The sequence below is a fragment of the Pseudophryne corroboree genome, chromosome 4 (genome assembly GCF_028390025.1).
Source record: "Pseudophryne corroboree isolate aPseCor3 chromosome 4, aPseCor3.hap2, whole genome shotgun sequence".
Classification (NCBI taxonomy): Eukaryota; Metazoa; Chordata; class Amphibia; order Anura; family Myobatrachidae; genus Pseudophryne; species Pseudophryne corroboree.
Window position 1 is genome coordinate 158238597 of NC_086447.1, and position 15376 is coordinate 158253972.

Genomic DNA, 15376 nt, shown 5'->3' on the forward strand with positions numbered 1-15376 from the left:
GAGGGTCATGTTGGGAGGTATGTTATAGTGAAAACTGTGGAGTATACTGGAGCGAGTATGACAGCTGCTCTGCCTCCCCAGCCCGCACGTCACTGGCACGTGTATATACTGTATATGAATGTGTTTCCGTCTGTTTCTCTATACGTACAGTATATGGCTATATATGTGCCTGTCACTGTGTATATACACTACAGCAGCAGCAAAAACGCCTCCTCCATTACCTCCCCGCAACGCCTGCGCCCGGCCCCGCCCTCTTTCCCTATCGCTCGCTCCCGTCTGCGGCGAGCGCCGGGGGAAGGAGTACAGAGGGGGCGGAGTGTACCGTCTCGGGAACGCGCCGGCCGCCTGATCTGCTTCCCGCCACTGGGTGCGCGGCTAGCGCGAGATCACCACCACCCGGACCGGAGAGAGCGCGAGATAGAGGAAGGCTGGGCGCGTGCGCGAGTCCTGCAACCAACCAGCGACCTCTTCCCCCCCCCCCCCCCCCCCCTTCCCACCTACACCGCCTCCAGCACCGGCGCCCCTCCCGCCAACCCCGGAGGCACCGCGGGAGGCGGGCACTTCCCGTGCACTAGGCCCGTGTGAGCCGCGAAGGCCCAGGGAGAAGCGTCAGAGAGGGCCTGAGCGGGGCTCCTGTCCCCGTCGCTGCAGGCCGGAGCCGCCCCCTGTCACCCGCTCTGCACCCGGCGCAGAGGAGGAAGCGGATACCGGAGCCGGCGAGCAGAACCAGCGAGGCCTGACTGGACCGCGGCCTAGATTACACGTCCTGCCCTGCGGGCCATGGCTGTGAGCGGCAGAGCGGGGGTGTGAGGATGAGGAGGCCGCAGACCCGGCGCTAGGCTGAGCACCCCCCCGCACGCCATGACCTGGGGGTAAGGGCCGGGGGACATGTGAGCTGCGGAGCCCCCCTCCCAGGTGCCCCGGACTGCGATCTGTGAGAGAGGGGGGGAGGGAGGCCTGCAGGTGGCCGGCGCCGCCCGCACTGACCCGAGTCTGCGATGAACCCGGCCAATGCCACCTCTCTGTACATCTCCGCCAGCCGCCTGGTGCTCAACTACCACTCCGGGGACCCCCAAGCCTCCGCCGACATCTGCAGGATGCTGCCCTTCTTCCGCCAGGCGCTGGCCTGCTGTGTCTGCGGTGAGCCCCCGTAGCTTTCCTGCTCCTGCCCTGGGGATTACGTTGACGCCCGTGCTGGAAGCGTGCCCCGTGCTTATTCTCCCCCCATTGTTCATGTCTTGCATACAAGCAGGTTTTCAGGATTTCCTCATGTGCGCTCCATGTCATGCAGTTGGTAGTATGTGTGCGGGTCAGAAATCTCCTGTGATAGCTTTACATAGTGCCCTCCGCAAGCAGTGCTAGTGCATTGGGGAACCAGCAAGGTCTGGGCATAAGTATAGCGTAGGGACCCCTGCTAGCATTTAGGGAAAGCTGGCCTCCCTTCCCTGGGAGAGGGGATATTGCTGACAAAAGTGGGGTATATGTAAACTTACTATGAAACACGAGGCTGGTGTTATGGTATATTACAGAGCTGCACATATAGCGGAATACCTCAGTGATAATGTGGTCACCTACTTCTGATAATTATTCTCTGGCAGAATTTCCAAAACACATTTATTTCATTGCAGTGGTAGTTTCATTGGCATCAGATTTTAGACAACAAGGCTCATGATGTCATATTTATCCTGCACCTAATAATTCAACAACCTCTTCGCTATTATGCTGTGCATGCACCCCTACATGCTATACTTGAAGCTGCTGGGGGTATCCGAGTGTTACAATCACTATGACAGATGCTAAATGCAGCATCAGTAATGACTGCACAATAAATGCAGCAATGCAATAAGCTTGTGGTGTGCAGGGCTCTTTGCTATTTGTTGACACTCTGAGACATGTCCTGAGGGAGTGATCACATGAACCACGCTTCACCCTGCTGCCACATGCTCTCTATGTAGTGCACGCGGGCAGTGCTATCTTCTAGTGAGCAGCACATGAATAAAAGGAGAGCACTATGCTCGCTGATGATGCCATGTTGCACTGCAGGTGGTACATATTAGAAATGTAGAGATTTATGGCCGGGAAGAGTTTATTCTAATGTTCAGTGTAAAAACAAAGCCATCCTGTTTTCCCTGCATATATTTGCACCCCTTGTAATGCAACATAGTTTGTTCCAGTAACAAATTGCTCCTTTATTTGTTTTGTTCCTAAATCTTAATCCAGTCCTTCGTGAATTCACTTGTTTTTAGTTGTTCGATGGGCTATAATTGTTTGCCGATGGACGCAACCGCCAAAGGCACCCACTATTTCTGCTCACACCCTCCAGAGGTGGTGAGCAGAAATCCGCCCAATAGCAGCAAACCCAGTACTGTGCACAGTGTTAACCACTTATGGGATGTCTATCTAGTATAGCAGCATATATTATCTAGTTTGCTGTTTACTGTTGTAGTAATTGGCATATTCTGGCTGTGTTTTCTTATATATAGGCTTAGTCTGAGATACCCAACCTGAAAAAATGTTGTTGTTGTTGTGTGGTGTTTTTTTGTTTTTCATTTATGTACTTCTGTCTGAAATATAGTTTTAGGTGGAAATATCCAGCATTATATTACATTTTATAGTAAACTGGTCATTGCTTTCTTACCTGCTTTGCTTGCATATTTTGAGTAATATATATTAAGGGCTGCAGGACAGTTTTGTCTTTTTCTCTTGGTATTTTTTTTTTTTTTTAGTAGTTATTAGTGGTGGCAGGGGCCGATACACAATTGTATTATTGTAGGTTATATCCTGTCCGTTTACGCTAGTTGTGGTGATATTTTATTTGTGGCATAGATTGGTTTGTTTTCTTTCTCTGTCCAGCTTTAGATTATATATGATTATAATACTTTAATCTGAGAACATTCCTTGGGGGGGAAAAAAATCTGTATTTACACTTGGTATTATTGAATATGTACAGTAAGATCATTTCTTAATTTGCAGTATTTATTTCAGGCAATCTTTGTCTTGCTTAGCTATAGATTTCAGCCTCCTTGTGCTGATACCCCCCCCTGCTGTCTGTGGATAATGACTGCTGTTCTCTCTTGTGCTCCTTTCTTCTGTAGATAGTTTAAGCACTGACCATCTCCCCGCTTCTTACTACAGCCACTCCTCATCCTAGGAATGGCCATGGTCTGTCACGCCTCTGTTTTGACATGTGAGTCAGTGTGGAGTATAGGGAAGGAGGTGAAACCGACAGCAACAAGCCTGCCTAGCAGTCAGTTCTATGCTGTGCACCAATTCATGTTACATGGTTCCTGTATCGCCCTCTGCAGCATCCAGTATACAGTAATGACACTTTTGCTTGCAATTTATTGCCATACAGCTGAATGATAACTCTGGTGCAATAGTGATACTGGCCTAGTGTGTTAAGGGTTAACTTAATGCTTCGACACAACAGTTTCTTGTTTTGTGTATTGTTGGGTTGGCTTGCCTGGTCACATGCATTGGTAGCTAAACAGACGCTCCTGTGCTAAGTACTGTGTGCACCCAGCACTCGTGAGCATTCCCCGAGTTCTACTTTAGGCAGATTTCTGCTTGCAACCCAGGTGGGTGTGAGCAGAAATCAGCAATAATTGCAGCCTTTGGGGCTGGTTGCGCAAATCCATTGAATAGCTCCCATCTAAACAATTGAGTCGCCACCATAGAGAGCGTTACATATTTATATCATTATCTATTGATCTCTTTATCTGCATATATTTGTGTATATTGTATCACTGATTGGTTGTGTCTGTCTCCTTCAGAGAATAAGACCATGTGAATCATAGGACATACCATGTGAACCGCCACGGCAGGTGGAGGAGCAAGGTGCAGAACATGGGACCCAAAGGATAATAAAGGGTATAAATCAGGCCTGGCCAACATGTGGCTCTCCAGATGTTGTGAAACTACACATCCAACATGCCCTGCCACAGTTTTAGCAATCCCTAATAGCAAAACTGTGGCAAGACATGATGGGACTTGTAGTTTTACAATAGCTGAAGAGCCACAGGTTGGCCCGGCCTGGTATAGATGGTGACGTGGATAGCAAAACTACTAGCCCACCGACTTTGCTCTTTCCCCTGACATAGCAGGTGAAATGGTATGTCCCATAGGTCATGTGGTCTGACTTCAGAGCCTACATTCAGTGATAGGCTCTAGCCACTACCATCACAGATTCTCAAACTCTGTCCTCGGGACCCCACACAGCTCACATTTTCCAGGTCACCAGCAGGTGCACAGGTGTAGTCATTACTCACCAACACATTTTAAAAGATTCACAGGTAGAGCTAATTATTTCACTTGTGATTCTCTGAGACCTGGAAAACCTGATCCGCTTCTGGTCCTGAAGACTGAGTTTGAGAACTTGCGGTGGTGGTATCTATGTAACTTGGGCCATGTTCTATTTGAAATAAAACCTAATTGGCCTTAATTCACTTTCAGCTTTCATACTGGCAGTTACGTAGTCTTTATTGCATTTACGTGAATGCTGTTGAAAGAGTCATCTCTAATGGTATCTCATAGGTCGATAACCTTCATACAGGGATTTTCTTACAATATTACACTTCACACAATAATAGATGTGGAAAAGTACGTTAAGTGGGCATTTCAATTATTGCTCCATGCGGGAAGCCTGCGCTTTGCATTGCACACATTAGTTCAGCCGCTTTACAGGGCTAAGCAGCGGTCTGTTTGGGTGTGACATTTTTTTACTGAATATCGTCCTTTGATCTCCCATCACCTTAGACGAGAGATCAAGTTTAGTATGCAGCTTGCCATGTTTACCATACCCTGTTTCCCACTGCCATGCAATAGACTGCCTTGGCAAAAGTGCAACACATGGGGGTCAATTCTATTCTCCGACAGTTGAATAGCGCCGGGAATTAGCTCCCGACGCTATTCAATTCAGCTCCAGTTAAGTCGGCGATGGTCCGTTCTCGCCGACTAAACATGTTGAATTGTCGGGAGAACGGGTATTCTCCGACTTAACTCCCTGGCGCGAGGCTGATTTCCGACAGAATCAGCCTCGCGGCAGCACTTTTGTCGGGTTTCTTCTCTCATCCCCCGGGGATGAGAGAAGAATTCCCGACAATTGAGGGTCACTCGTCGCTGTATTGAATAGTGCCGGGAGCAAACTCCCGGCGCTATTCAACTGTCGGAGAATAGAATTGACCCCATGGTGTAAAGCAGAGGTTCTCAAACTCGGTCCTCGGGGGCCCACACAGTGCATGTTTTGCAGGTCTCCTCACAGAATCGCAAGTGAAATAATTAGCTCCACCTGTGGACCTTTTAAAATGTGTCAGTGAGTAATTAATACACCTGTGCACCTGCTGGGTTACCTGCAAAACATGCACTGTGTGGGCTCCCGAGGACCGAGTTTGAGAACCTCTGGTGTAAAGCATACATTTCTTTTATTTCTTCATGTGACCAAGCCCTTATAGGAAATTATGAGCATGGGCATAAGGAAAAGAGGAAACGGTGCCTCTGTTCTGCATATATGCATTTCTGTAATTATAGCTGATGTATGAATTAACCTACAGAGTTAGAATGAATATGCCTTTCCTTTTACATTAAAGCATGCCCGATTTTAAAGGACCTGTACACACTTTCTGACAAGCGTTTGCTTATTGGCAGCAATGTTCTTGCTCCTCTGTACAGTATAACGGAGCTCAGGCAGATGTAGATAATGCTGTAATTTCCTGTGACTGTACAGCCTAGTGGGTGTGTCTGTGTCCGATGGTAGACGATTGGTGAGAGCTGGGTAAACATTGCTGACTTGATACACTAGTTAATCCACAGACACAACAATGTCTGTGCAGCCATGCATATTTGCTCTGAGCCAGCAGATCAGCGCCACTGAATGCCGGAGTGCTATGGGGAAAGAAAAAGTAACGTAACAGGAATGTTTCACGTTTTTGGGTTGTCGCCTAATTCAGTGCTCTTGGAACAGTGTGTTTTTACCTGTCATTATCTGGGAATAAAAAAAATGATAATTCTGTAATCCATATGCACATCTTTAAAATGTGTTGAGGCTTTTAATACGTACAATCCTTGTTATGCGCATACTATGTGACCAAATTGATTAGGTCCGGGCTGGCAAATAGCCATGTGGTAAATCCAGCGGCAACTGGATATTCCCCTATAAGGTAAAACTTTCTTTAGTAGAGGACTCTGCCTCATTTTCCCCATGTTAACATCTCATTGCCAAGCGCAAATGACCCTTTTTTCTGGGGAAACCCAGTGCACGAGGCGTGGGCACGTGTTCTGTGCAGTATAGTAATAATATCAGTATTGCTGGCGCAGATGCTGGTTACATAATGTTACTAGATGTAATCATATTTGGGATCAGCGTTCTGGTGGCTGCCTAGTCTGTCGGCATAACATCTGACTTAAAAGCTGAACTTGTTTTGAAAATAAAACCTATTTACGTTTCGTGTGCAAAGAGCAATATGTTCCTAGGAACAATACCTAAAAATATAGTTGTATTGGCTTTGTACTTCTGAGCATTGTAATAAACCTGGTGCTGAAGCATTCGAGACATGTGAAATGGCAGATAATGTGGAGAAGCAAATTCACCGCAATATACTGCATGCCCGGATGTGCACATATTGTATCAGCCATTTACAGTAGTGCCGCCATCCGTAATTGCACTTTGCGCTGATACCTGAAATTGATTTCCACCCAGTAGCTGCTGTATTGGCAAGAATAGTTTCTCTATCGTAATAACTATATGGTATAAATCTCTTATACGTAAAAAGTCGCATAAGGCTGATTCGGCTCACAGCCTGTGTAGGTATGAGTATGATCAGCCTACTGTAACTGGCTAAAAATGCACAATTACGTATAATTGACTCCAGTCCTTTATAATACAGAAGTGTTCTTCTAAATGTTTTCATAACCACAGTGTTATAACACTTTTTTTTTTTTTTTTTTCTCATTTGTCTTCAGGAAATTTGCTTGAGGACCCTCTTGCTCCAATCAATTCGACATGTCAGCATTATGTTTGCAAGATGTGCAAAGGCAAGAAGATGATGCTGAAGCCTTCCTGCAGCTGGTGCAAAGACTGTAGCCAGTTTGAGGAGAACAAGCAGTTGGACATTCTGGTGAGCTGCTACAAAAAACTGTGCGAGTACATTACACACACCCCTCTGGCACAGGACTTACTGAATACTGTGGAGTGCTCTGCGGACATTTTGGCATTTCTTCCTGATGAATCTGTGGAGGAATCTACTCCTGAGGAAGAACATGGAGGCACGTCAGAGGCCCCCTCACCACTGTGTCCTTCTCATTCCCCTTTACCTTGCAATTCAGAACTGGTTACAGAGTCTGAGGCAAACCTCTGCCACATCACCCAAGATACACCCAACCTAGAATCTGAGTGCACAGTTGCTAATGGTTTGCCCAACTGCAATGGCCTATCGGAAACTGAACTCACTGTAAATATCCCTTCCCCTCAGAGTCCCAGAACCATTGACCTTTGTTGCACAGCTGTTGGTATTAAAACAGAAGACTTGTCAGAGAGTTTAGAATCGGTCTGTGACCCAGTTTCCACTAGTGAGTTGTGCGCTGCTGGACTTGATATATGCGGCTACACTGATGACCTCAAAAGCAACGACCCATTGCTACTTAGTGTAGAGGAAGTTCTCCAGAGTTTAGATACGGTTTCAGGTTCAGAAGTTACCGATTGTGACCTACAGCACAGTCTGGACACCTCCGTGTCGAATGGAACTTTTTTAGATCTCTGCCCCCAGCCTGTTACACACACTGTTCTGTTGTCTGACAGCCATGTTCCACCACTTGGGATGTCCTGTACAGCTGCAACCCTGAAAATGGTGAAGACAAACCGCAAGCGTTCACGCTCAGAAAGCGACAGTGAAAAAGTTCTGCCACTGCCCATCTCCAGCATCATCCTTGGGCCAGCACTGGGGTCCCAGACTTCTTTTCTACTGACACGGGAGAATAGAAACTTTTTGCAGCCTATAGTGTCTGTTCCCAATGGGGGCAGCTCGTCCAATATCAGCAAGGCTATTCTTCTATCAAACAAAGCCTTGAAGAAGAATCCAGAGCATATGCATAAGAAAACGCACCCAAAATCCAAACCACCATTGCTGAAAACAAAAGACAAGGTAAAGGAGAAGATACCCAGCAATAATGTGGTTCCTGGTAGCCCAACAAAAACTGTGTATAAGAAGCCACCTGAGAAGAAAGGTTGTAAGTGTGGACGTGCTACGCAAAATCCAAGTGTTCTTACGTGTCGAGGCCAGCGCTGTCCTTGTTACTCCAATCGGAAAGCTTGTCTAGACTGTATTTGCCGTGGCTGCCAAAACTCTTACATGGCAAACGGAGAGAAGAAGTTAGAGGCGTTTGCAGTGCCAGAGAAGGCTCTAGAGCAGACGCGGCTTACTTTGGGCATTAATTTGACAAGCATTGCTGTGCGCAGTGCCAGCACAAGCGCCAGTGTCATTAATGTTGCGGGGTCTCCCGTGGCAACGTTTTTAGCTGCCAGTCCTCACGATGACAAAAGCCTAGATGAAGCTATAGACTTAAGATTTGACTATTAATTGGGCCCCTGATTTTCTGGCTGTTGGAGGGCGGGGAAATGATTGGTTGCAGTTTTATGGCAGCTATGGTTTTGTTTGGTTAACTTGCCGGAGCTTTTGCATATAGATCACTTGTATCAAGTGTGTTCATTGTTAAGTTATGTGTTCATGTTTGTGGGGGTTGGGCAGGGGGTGGGGGGAGGTGTTGGGATGTTACGATGGGATACGTATTGGCTGTATGAGAAATTGTAACCTAGGCTTCAATATGAGTTTTGGAGAGAAGACTTCCTGATGCATCTGATTTATACACAACGATCTTTGGCAAGAAAGAGTGACCACACAACAACCTCTTGTATCCTGTTGTATGTTGTTATCAACCATTGTCCCATATGTCTCTGAGGGTGGCGTTCTTCTAACTGCTTACCCAATTACATCCTGTAGAAAGCAAGTACAGATTCCACATTAGTTTATTATTGAAATAACTGTTATGATGCACATTTAGGATTAGCCAACACGCCTCCTGATTGGAAGTTCACATCTTTGTCTGATTTGCCTGCTGCATTCCAAAGAAGTCACCAACTTTCAAATCTGTGTTTATAGTACAGTCTTTATTCTATGTCTGTTGTCCTGGTGGGAAACGCACAAAGCAGTGAATGTGACCTGTAGATTAAAAACAAAAGAAAAAAACAACCCAAAACTTTCCCTATTTCGTAAGTCCGTGGCTCGCTTAGCCCTCATCTACAATGATATAGTATTGTTGATAATTACACTTCACATATATGGAAACTGTGTAGTATGCAGATTGGTAAAGGGAAGGAGGTCTACCAGCACTGTATGGTTCCTGGAAAATGGAGGTTGGGTATGACATTGATCTAGATGTTTGTCCTTACCCCTCCGTTTTCATTTTTCAGAAATCCTATAATAATTCAGCTATTTGCAGGAGTTATGAGCAGCGTTCCAGCTGCTATAGAACTGCACATACCAGCATTCCCTGCCACAGTTTTGCTATTTGGCCATGCTAAAATTGTTGCAGGGCATTCTGAGATGTGTAGTTCAACAGAAGCTAGAGGGGCGGTTATTGCCTACCCCTGCTTTAAATCATAGTGAAACAACTGGGCCACACTGAATGATGTCTGCATTAAATGTGGGTTGGTTGTCAGCAACAGAGCAGGTTATGTATTATTCCTATGGTATCACAAGTATGTTAATAGGTCATTTATTTCATGTAAACCATCATACAGAAAACAAACCTCCAAGTGGTAAATTTGCTATGGAACGGTTTTCAGAGCTGCTGTGTATTTAGTAGTTTTTCCTGTTGGATTTAAAGGGACAATAAATGCAAACCCAAAATAAGCCTGGTATTAACCTTTGAAATCTAGTATCCAAAACCTCAGAAGATACAGCAGCTTTGAAATGTGCTGCATAGTAAATTTACCCCCCAGAGTGGAAAAGAAACCATAGCTTTGGGCCATGTTCCCAATTGGAGGTTGTAAGGTCATCTGCGGTACATTATAAACTGATAGATGTGTTCAAACGTGTACAATAGATCACTGATGATCGTAATATTGCTGTTCATTGTACTGGCTCTGGGTAGCTCAGAAGAGTAGCAAGTGTGATTATTCTTTGTTATCTAGGGCTACAATCCGTGTTCACCTGACATGACACACCTGGCTCTGCAATCACCTGAAGTATTACACTGATAAATAACAGTAAAATAGTCTATTGTCTCATAGCTTACAGTTAGTGTACTTTGGAGGATGTTGTGAACCATTTAAGATGTGTTCTTAAACTATCAAGATTCATTAAAAAGAAAGGATCACATTATTTTTGACTCCTTATATTACATTTCTAAACACATCAATTAGTTTCCTGTTTGTAGTTCTCGGGTGTTCTTTTCTCCTTTTTTTTTTTTTTTTTTTTTTTTTTTTTTACATCCTGTTTTTGGTGAATAGGCAGATGACTAACGGACTAAGGTTCTAGCTCTATATTGTGAATAGCTGTTGTCCATATTCTGCTATGCGTCATATAATAGGTAGCCGGAGAACCGATCAGCAACAGGTCTCATTAGTTCTATACAAGTGGAAGAGGAGCCAGATACTGTGCACATTTCTATATTTGAATATTCTATATTTCTATATTTTGATACACTCCCCATGGCAGGGGTTCTCAAATGCAGTCCTCAAGCTACCCCAAAGGATCCACGTTTTAAGTATATCCCTGCTTGGCCACAGGTACTTAATTAGCACCCCAGTCAATTCGATTTAGCCATCTGTGCTGAGCCATGGATATATCAGTAATCTGGACCGTTGCAGTGCCTTGAGGACAGTATTTGAGAACCTCTGCCCAATGGTGTCTCTTCCACCTTTTATAATCTCCCATTCAATGTTTGTTTCTTCGGTCCAATTACTGCTATAAGATGCGCTGCACGGTGCCTTATGCGCCAAATATATCAAAAGTTTACCTAAAACTTGCAGCAGAAGGCTGTGCCAGTCTTCTCTTACGAACCCTAGGTGGCATCACAAAGCATCATGGACTGTTCTCTGTATTCCCGGCTTGTCGCTTGCACTCTTTTTGGTTGGGATGCTATTGTACAGCCAGATACTGTACAGTGAGTAATCCAGCAATAAAATGGATCTGGCATCCAGTATTGCATCACCACTGACTTCAGTTACATGCTGTTTGGAAATACATTTTGGTTATAATGGTGTGTATGGAAATACATGTTGGTTACAATGATGTGTATGGAGACATGGTTGGTAACATATAGGATTAAAGAAGCACTCTCTCTCCCCCCTACTGCCCCCCCCCTCCCTCCCCCATATACTACAGCGCTTACAATGAGATCTGTTCCCCTTACCTGACAGACTGGCTGCCATATTATAATGCAACAGTAGGTGTGACTCCTCCCAACTAGTGTAAATGACTATGAAAAGTGGTTGTATTGCCCATAGCAACCATTTTGTCATTTTCTAGGATACAATATAAAAATACAGCTAGAATCTGGTTGCTGTGGGCAACACTACCACTTTTCATGTTTTGGAAGCTTTAGTAAATATACCCCTAGGTATACGAATCCCTTCGTAACAATGCATATTTTTTGAATCTCTTAGATGGTGCCCAGGTATTCTAATTTTAAAATATCTGCAGTTGAAGCAAATTATTTCAGTTATATGCAGTAGTTCTGGAAAACATGCACTGTTGGGAGAACTTGAGAAAACAGTTTGGCCAACACCTTGGTAACAGTCCACTCTGCTACTGCCATTCTGAGTCTCTGGACTGTGCATTTGTGTTTACAGCAATAGATTCAGCATGTTCTGTTATCCAGGTTCTACACAGCAGGGCCTGAACATTAGGCCCCTACTATTCTGCTTGTTTGGTTGGGGGATTGTACTTACTGTAAAGACCTGTATAGGGGGTGTTTAGATGTGGTCTGTTCTGGTCTCCGCGAAGCACTTTAACCTGTACTAGCAGTATTTTACATGGATGTGCTTTGTAGGTTGGATGTACTGTATGTGGTCAGAATCTACAGTACAGCTCTTCATGGAGTTGTATACAGTTCCCTTTGGAAAATACCTATATGGTGTGGCTGGCCTGGAGGAAGCATAGCTCTTTCCTTTAGAGCTGGACATTGAGATAAAAGATATGAGTGTATAGTGTCACATTTCCTCTCAGCGCTACGTTTATATAAATTTTATATTGAGCTGCTATATTTCCCAGAGACCTTACATGTGTTGGCAATTCTGATGTTACACATTGCTACAATGTCCCTGTAATTAACAAGTTTGGTTTTATGTATTTTCTTTTCTTTTTGCTAAATTGAAAATGGAGTTCCCTTTTGTAGAGAGACTTTAATACAGCTTGATACTGTGCTAGCGCGTTCTCCTGTGCAACGCCTGACTTTTGGTTCAGATTTTCAGGATACCCTGACACAGGTCACCTGTGTATTATGTGAGGGCACTGGATGCAGTTATCCCTTTCCAAGCATATTGCTTAGTGTACAGTGTAGTGTAGATTGTGTACACCAAACTTGTGAAAACCTATCCAGAGAAAATGTTCCCACTGTAATTCAGCTTTCTTACTAGTGCAGTAACCGTATAAAACGCAACAGATAATATAGTCAATGCCTCTGTGTACAGGTGTAACAATATATATCTTCAGCTGCAGGTCCTTACTAAGACTAATCTGAGCAATGGGGCACCCTGTATAGCATGCCTATAATATGGTTTCCTCCTAGTAGTTATAATGCACTACTTCAAGTCCTACATGGTGCATTTTCTGGCCTGTCTACATGGTGTACAGCAGGAGCCATTAGCCTTTGTTATTATACAACCAAGCACAAGGTTTCCACTCAACTGGTATATCCCTCCTAGGATACGCACTCAGTATAAGGTGTAGTGCCTCCGTCTTATGCACCATTTCAGTCCTGGTCTGTGCTATGCAGCATGGTGTCCTCTGAGATTGCTATATATAATTTACTGATATGTATGTGTGTAGGGGAAGGTCAAGGCAAAAGCCATAGGAAGTTCAGCTATGTCTGTCCTGTAACAATCCCACCCTGCCCCACACCCTTTATTTTATTTTGTTTTTTGCAAGAAGAGTTTAAACTATTTTTGATAACGATCATAAACGGTGGGAAATGTTATTATCTTGGCACCTATGTTTTTTTTGTTTAATTATTAAGTATGACGTTCTGTGATGTCTTATTAAAACCAAATTGTATTTCGTTATGTTTTTGTGCTGTGGTTTTCTGAGTTGACCAAAAACCTTTCCCCCATTATTTATATTTAGAGGCCATTATTTGTCTGTGATTGCGTACTTGTTCTTCAGTGGTTTTGGGATCACAAATGGTCTGCGTGGGAGAACCAAGGAAGATGTCTCCTACAGCGGTCAGTCTGTGCCATCCTCACACTTAAGTCTGCTAAATGCTCCTGGGGAAAGGATTCTACGTAGAGCACTTAGATATTTCCCTAACTCTGTAAATTTATTTTGCACTTGTGAAATGCACATTTTACTTTCAGTGACGTCTCTGATAATGTGTTAAACATTCACCGCTGGTAAGTACTGTCCTACAGGCACCAGCCACACTCCATGGGTAGAAGGAAGTCATGAATATCCTGGTGATAAACACAGACCATTATCACAGGAGCAAGGTCTGAGCAGAACCTTCTGAGAGTTGTTGAGGTTTGCAGTCCTTATTGAACTGGTTAGGTGTTGCAAGTTTTTTTTTTTTCCTTTCCTATGCTGGTATTCACTGCCACCTTTTTAAAGCCTGTATTGATATGTAAATTTTATCAATAAATATTAGTTTTTTAATAATGTGGTGCCGCTTGTAGTGTAATGCACACCTTATTGGTAAAGGTAGCTGGAGAAAAGGGGAGTATATTATCTGCTGTCTGTCCCAAGCTTCTGAACTTTATCCAGTGGCTGAAAACTGTGTTTTGTACTGATTGGCTACTTGGCAAAATGTAATGGTTTAAAAAAATTTTTTTTTTTGTTGGGTTATTTTACCATCCACAGATATCTATACAGCTTGTTCCAAAAATATTTTGGGTGGTATCCAATTAGCTGCAGTAATTTACCGCAGCTAATTGTCCTGCTGGGGGGTATCTAATTAGCTTCGATAGCCGGCGTGAGATGTGGTTTATCTGGGATTTTGTTTCCCTCTGCCTCAGGCAGGCGAAACCAAATCCCCAGAAACGGCTCCCTTTTTTTTTTTTTTTTTTGCGAAAACTGGGCTGTTTCTACTGAAAATACACGTGTTTCACTGAACCTGTGTGTTTACGGGCAATCTAAATTGTACAGCTAGCTTGCGGGGGGGTGGGGGGAGTAAGGAAAACATTGGGAAAACGTTTTTTTCTCTAACGTCCTAGTGGATGCTGGGGACTCCGTCAGGACCATGGGGGATTAGCGGCTCCGCAGGAGACAGGGCACAAAAATAAAGCTTTAGGATCAGGTGGTGTGCACTGGCTCCTCCCCCTATGACCCTCCTCCAAGCCTCAGTTAGGTTTTTGTGCCCGTCCGAGCAGGGTGCAATCTAGGTGGCTCTCCTAAAGAGCTGCTTAGAAAAAGTTTTTAGGTTTTTTATTTTCAGTGAGTCCTGCTGGCAACAGGCTCACTGCAACGAGGGACTTAGGGGAGAAGAAGTGAACTCACCTGCGTGCAGGATGGATTGGCTTCTTAGGCTACTGGACACCATTAGCTCCAGAGGGATCGAACACAGGCCCAGCCATGGAGTCCGGTCCCGGAGCCGCGCCGCCGACCCCCTTACAGATGCCGAAAAGCGAAGAGGTCCAGAAACCGGCGGCAGAAGACTTTTCAGTCTTCATGAGGTAGCGCACAGCACTGCAGCTGTGCGCCATTGTTGTCGCACACTTCCCACCAGCGGTCACGCAGGGTGCTGCAGGGGGCGCCCTGGGCAGCAATGAGAATACCTTGTTCTGGCTAAAAAATACATCACATATAGCCTTGGGGCTATATGGATGTATTTAACCCCTGCCAGGTCTCACAAACTCCGGAGAAGAGCCCGCCGAAATAGGGGGCGGGGCCTATCTCCTCAGCACACAGCACCATTTTCCTGCTCAGCTCCGCTGCGAGGAAGGCTCCGAGGACTCTCCCCTGCACTACAGAAACAGGGTAAAAAAGAGAGGGGGGGCGCACTTTTTTTGGCGTTTTTTGATATATATTAAGCTGCTATAAGGGAGACAACACTTCTATAGGGTTGTTCCTATATATTTATAGCGCTTGGGTGTGTGCTGGCAAACTCTCCCTCTGTCTCCCCAAAGGGCTAGTGGGGTCCTGTCTTCGATAAGAGCATTCCCTGTGTGTCT

At 44.8% G+C, this 15376-nt stretch overlaps 1 protein-coding gene across 1 annotated transcript; it reads left to right on the forward strand.

Annotated features, from left to right (window-relative positions):
• Nucleotides 1–231: 231 nt before the first annotated feature.
• MSL2 (MSL complex subunit 2) lies at nt 232–13865 on the forward strand. Its single transcript, XM_063915512.1, has 2 exons — nt 232–1140; nt 6958–13865. Exons 1-2 carry the CDS (start codon nt 999–1001, stop codon nt 8568–8570), a joined length of 1755 nt encoding a protein of 584 aa, XP_063771582.1. The 5' UTR covers nt 232–998; the 3' UTR covers nt 8571–13865.
• Nucleotides 13866–15376: the final 1511 nt, after the last annotated feature.

Excerpts from the sequence above, each read along its gene's own strand:
- MSL2 (XM_063915512.1), top strand. The coding sequence starts at position 999 with ATGAACCCGGCCAATGCCACCTCTCTGTACATCTCCGCCAGCCGCCTG. Across the intron at positions 1,141-6,957 it reads GCTGGCCTGCTGTGTCTGCG|GAAATTTGCTTGAGGACCCT; the intron begins GTGAGCCCCCGT and ends ATTTGTCTTCAG.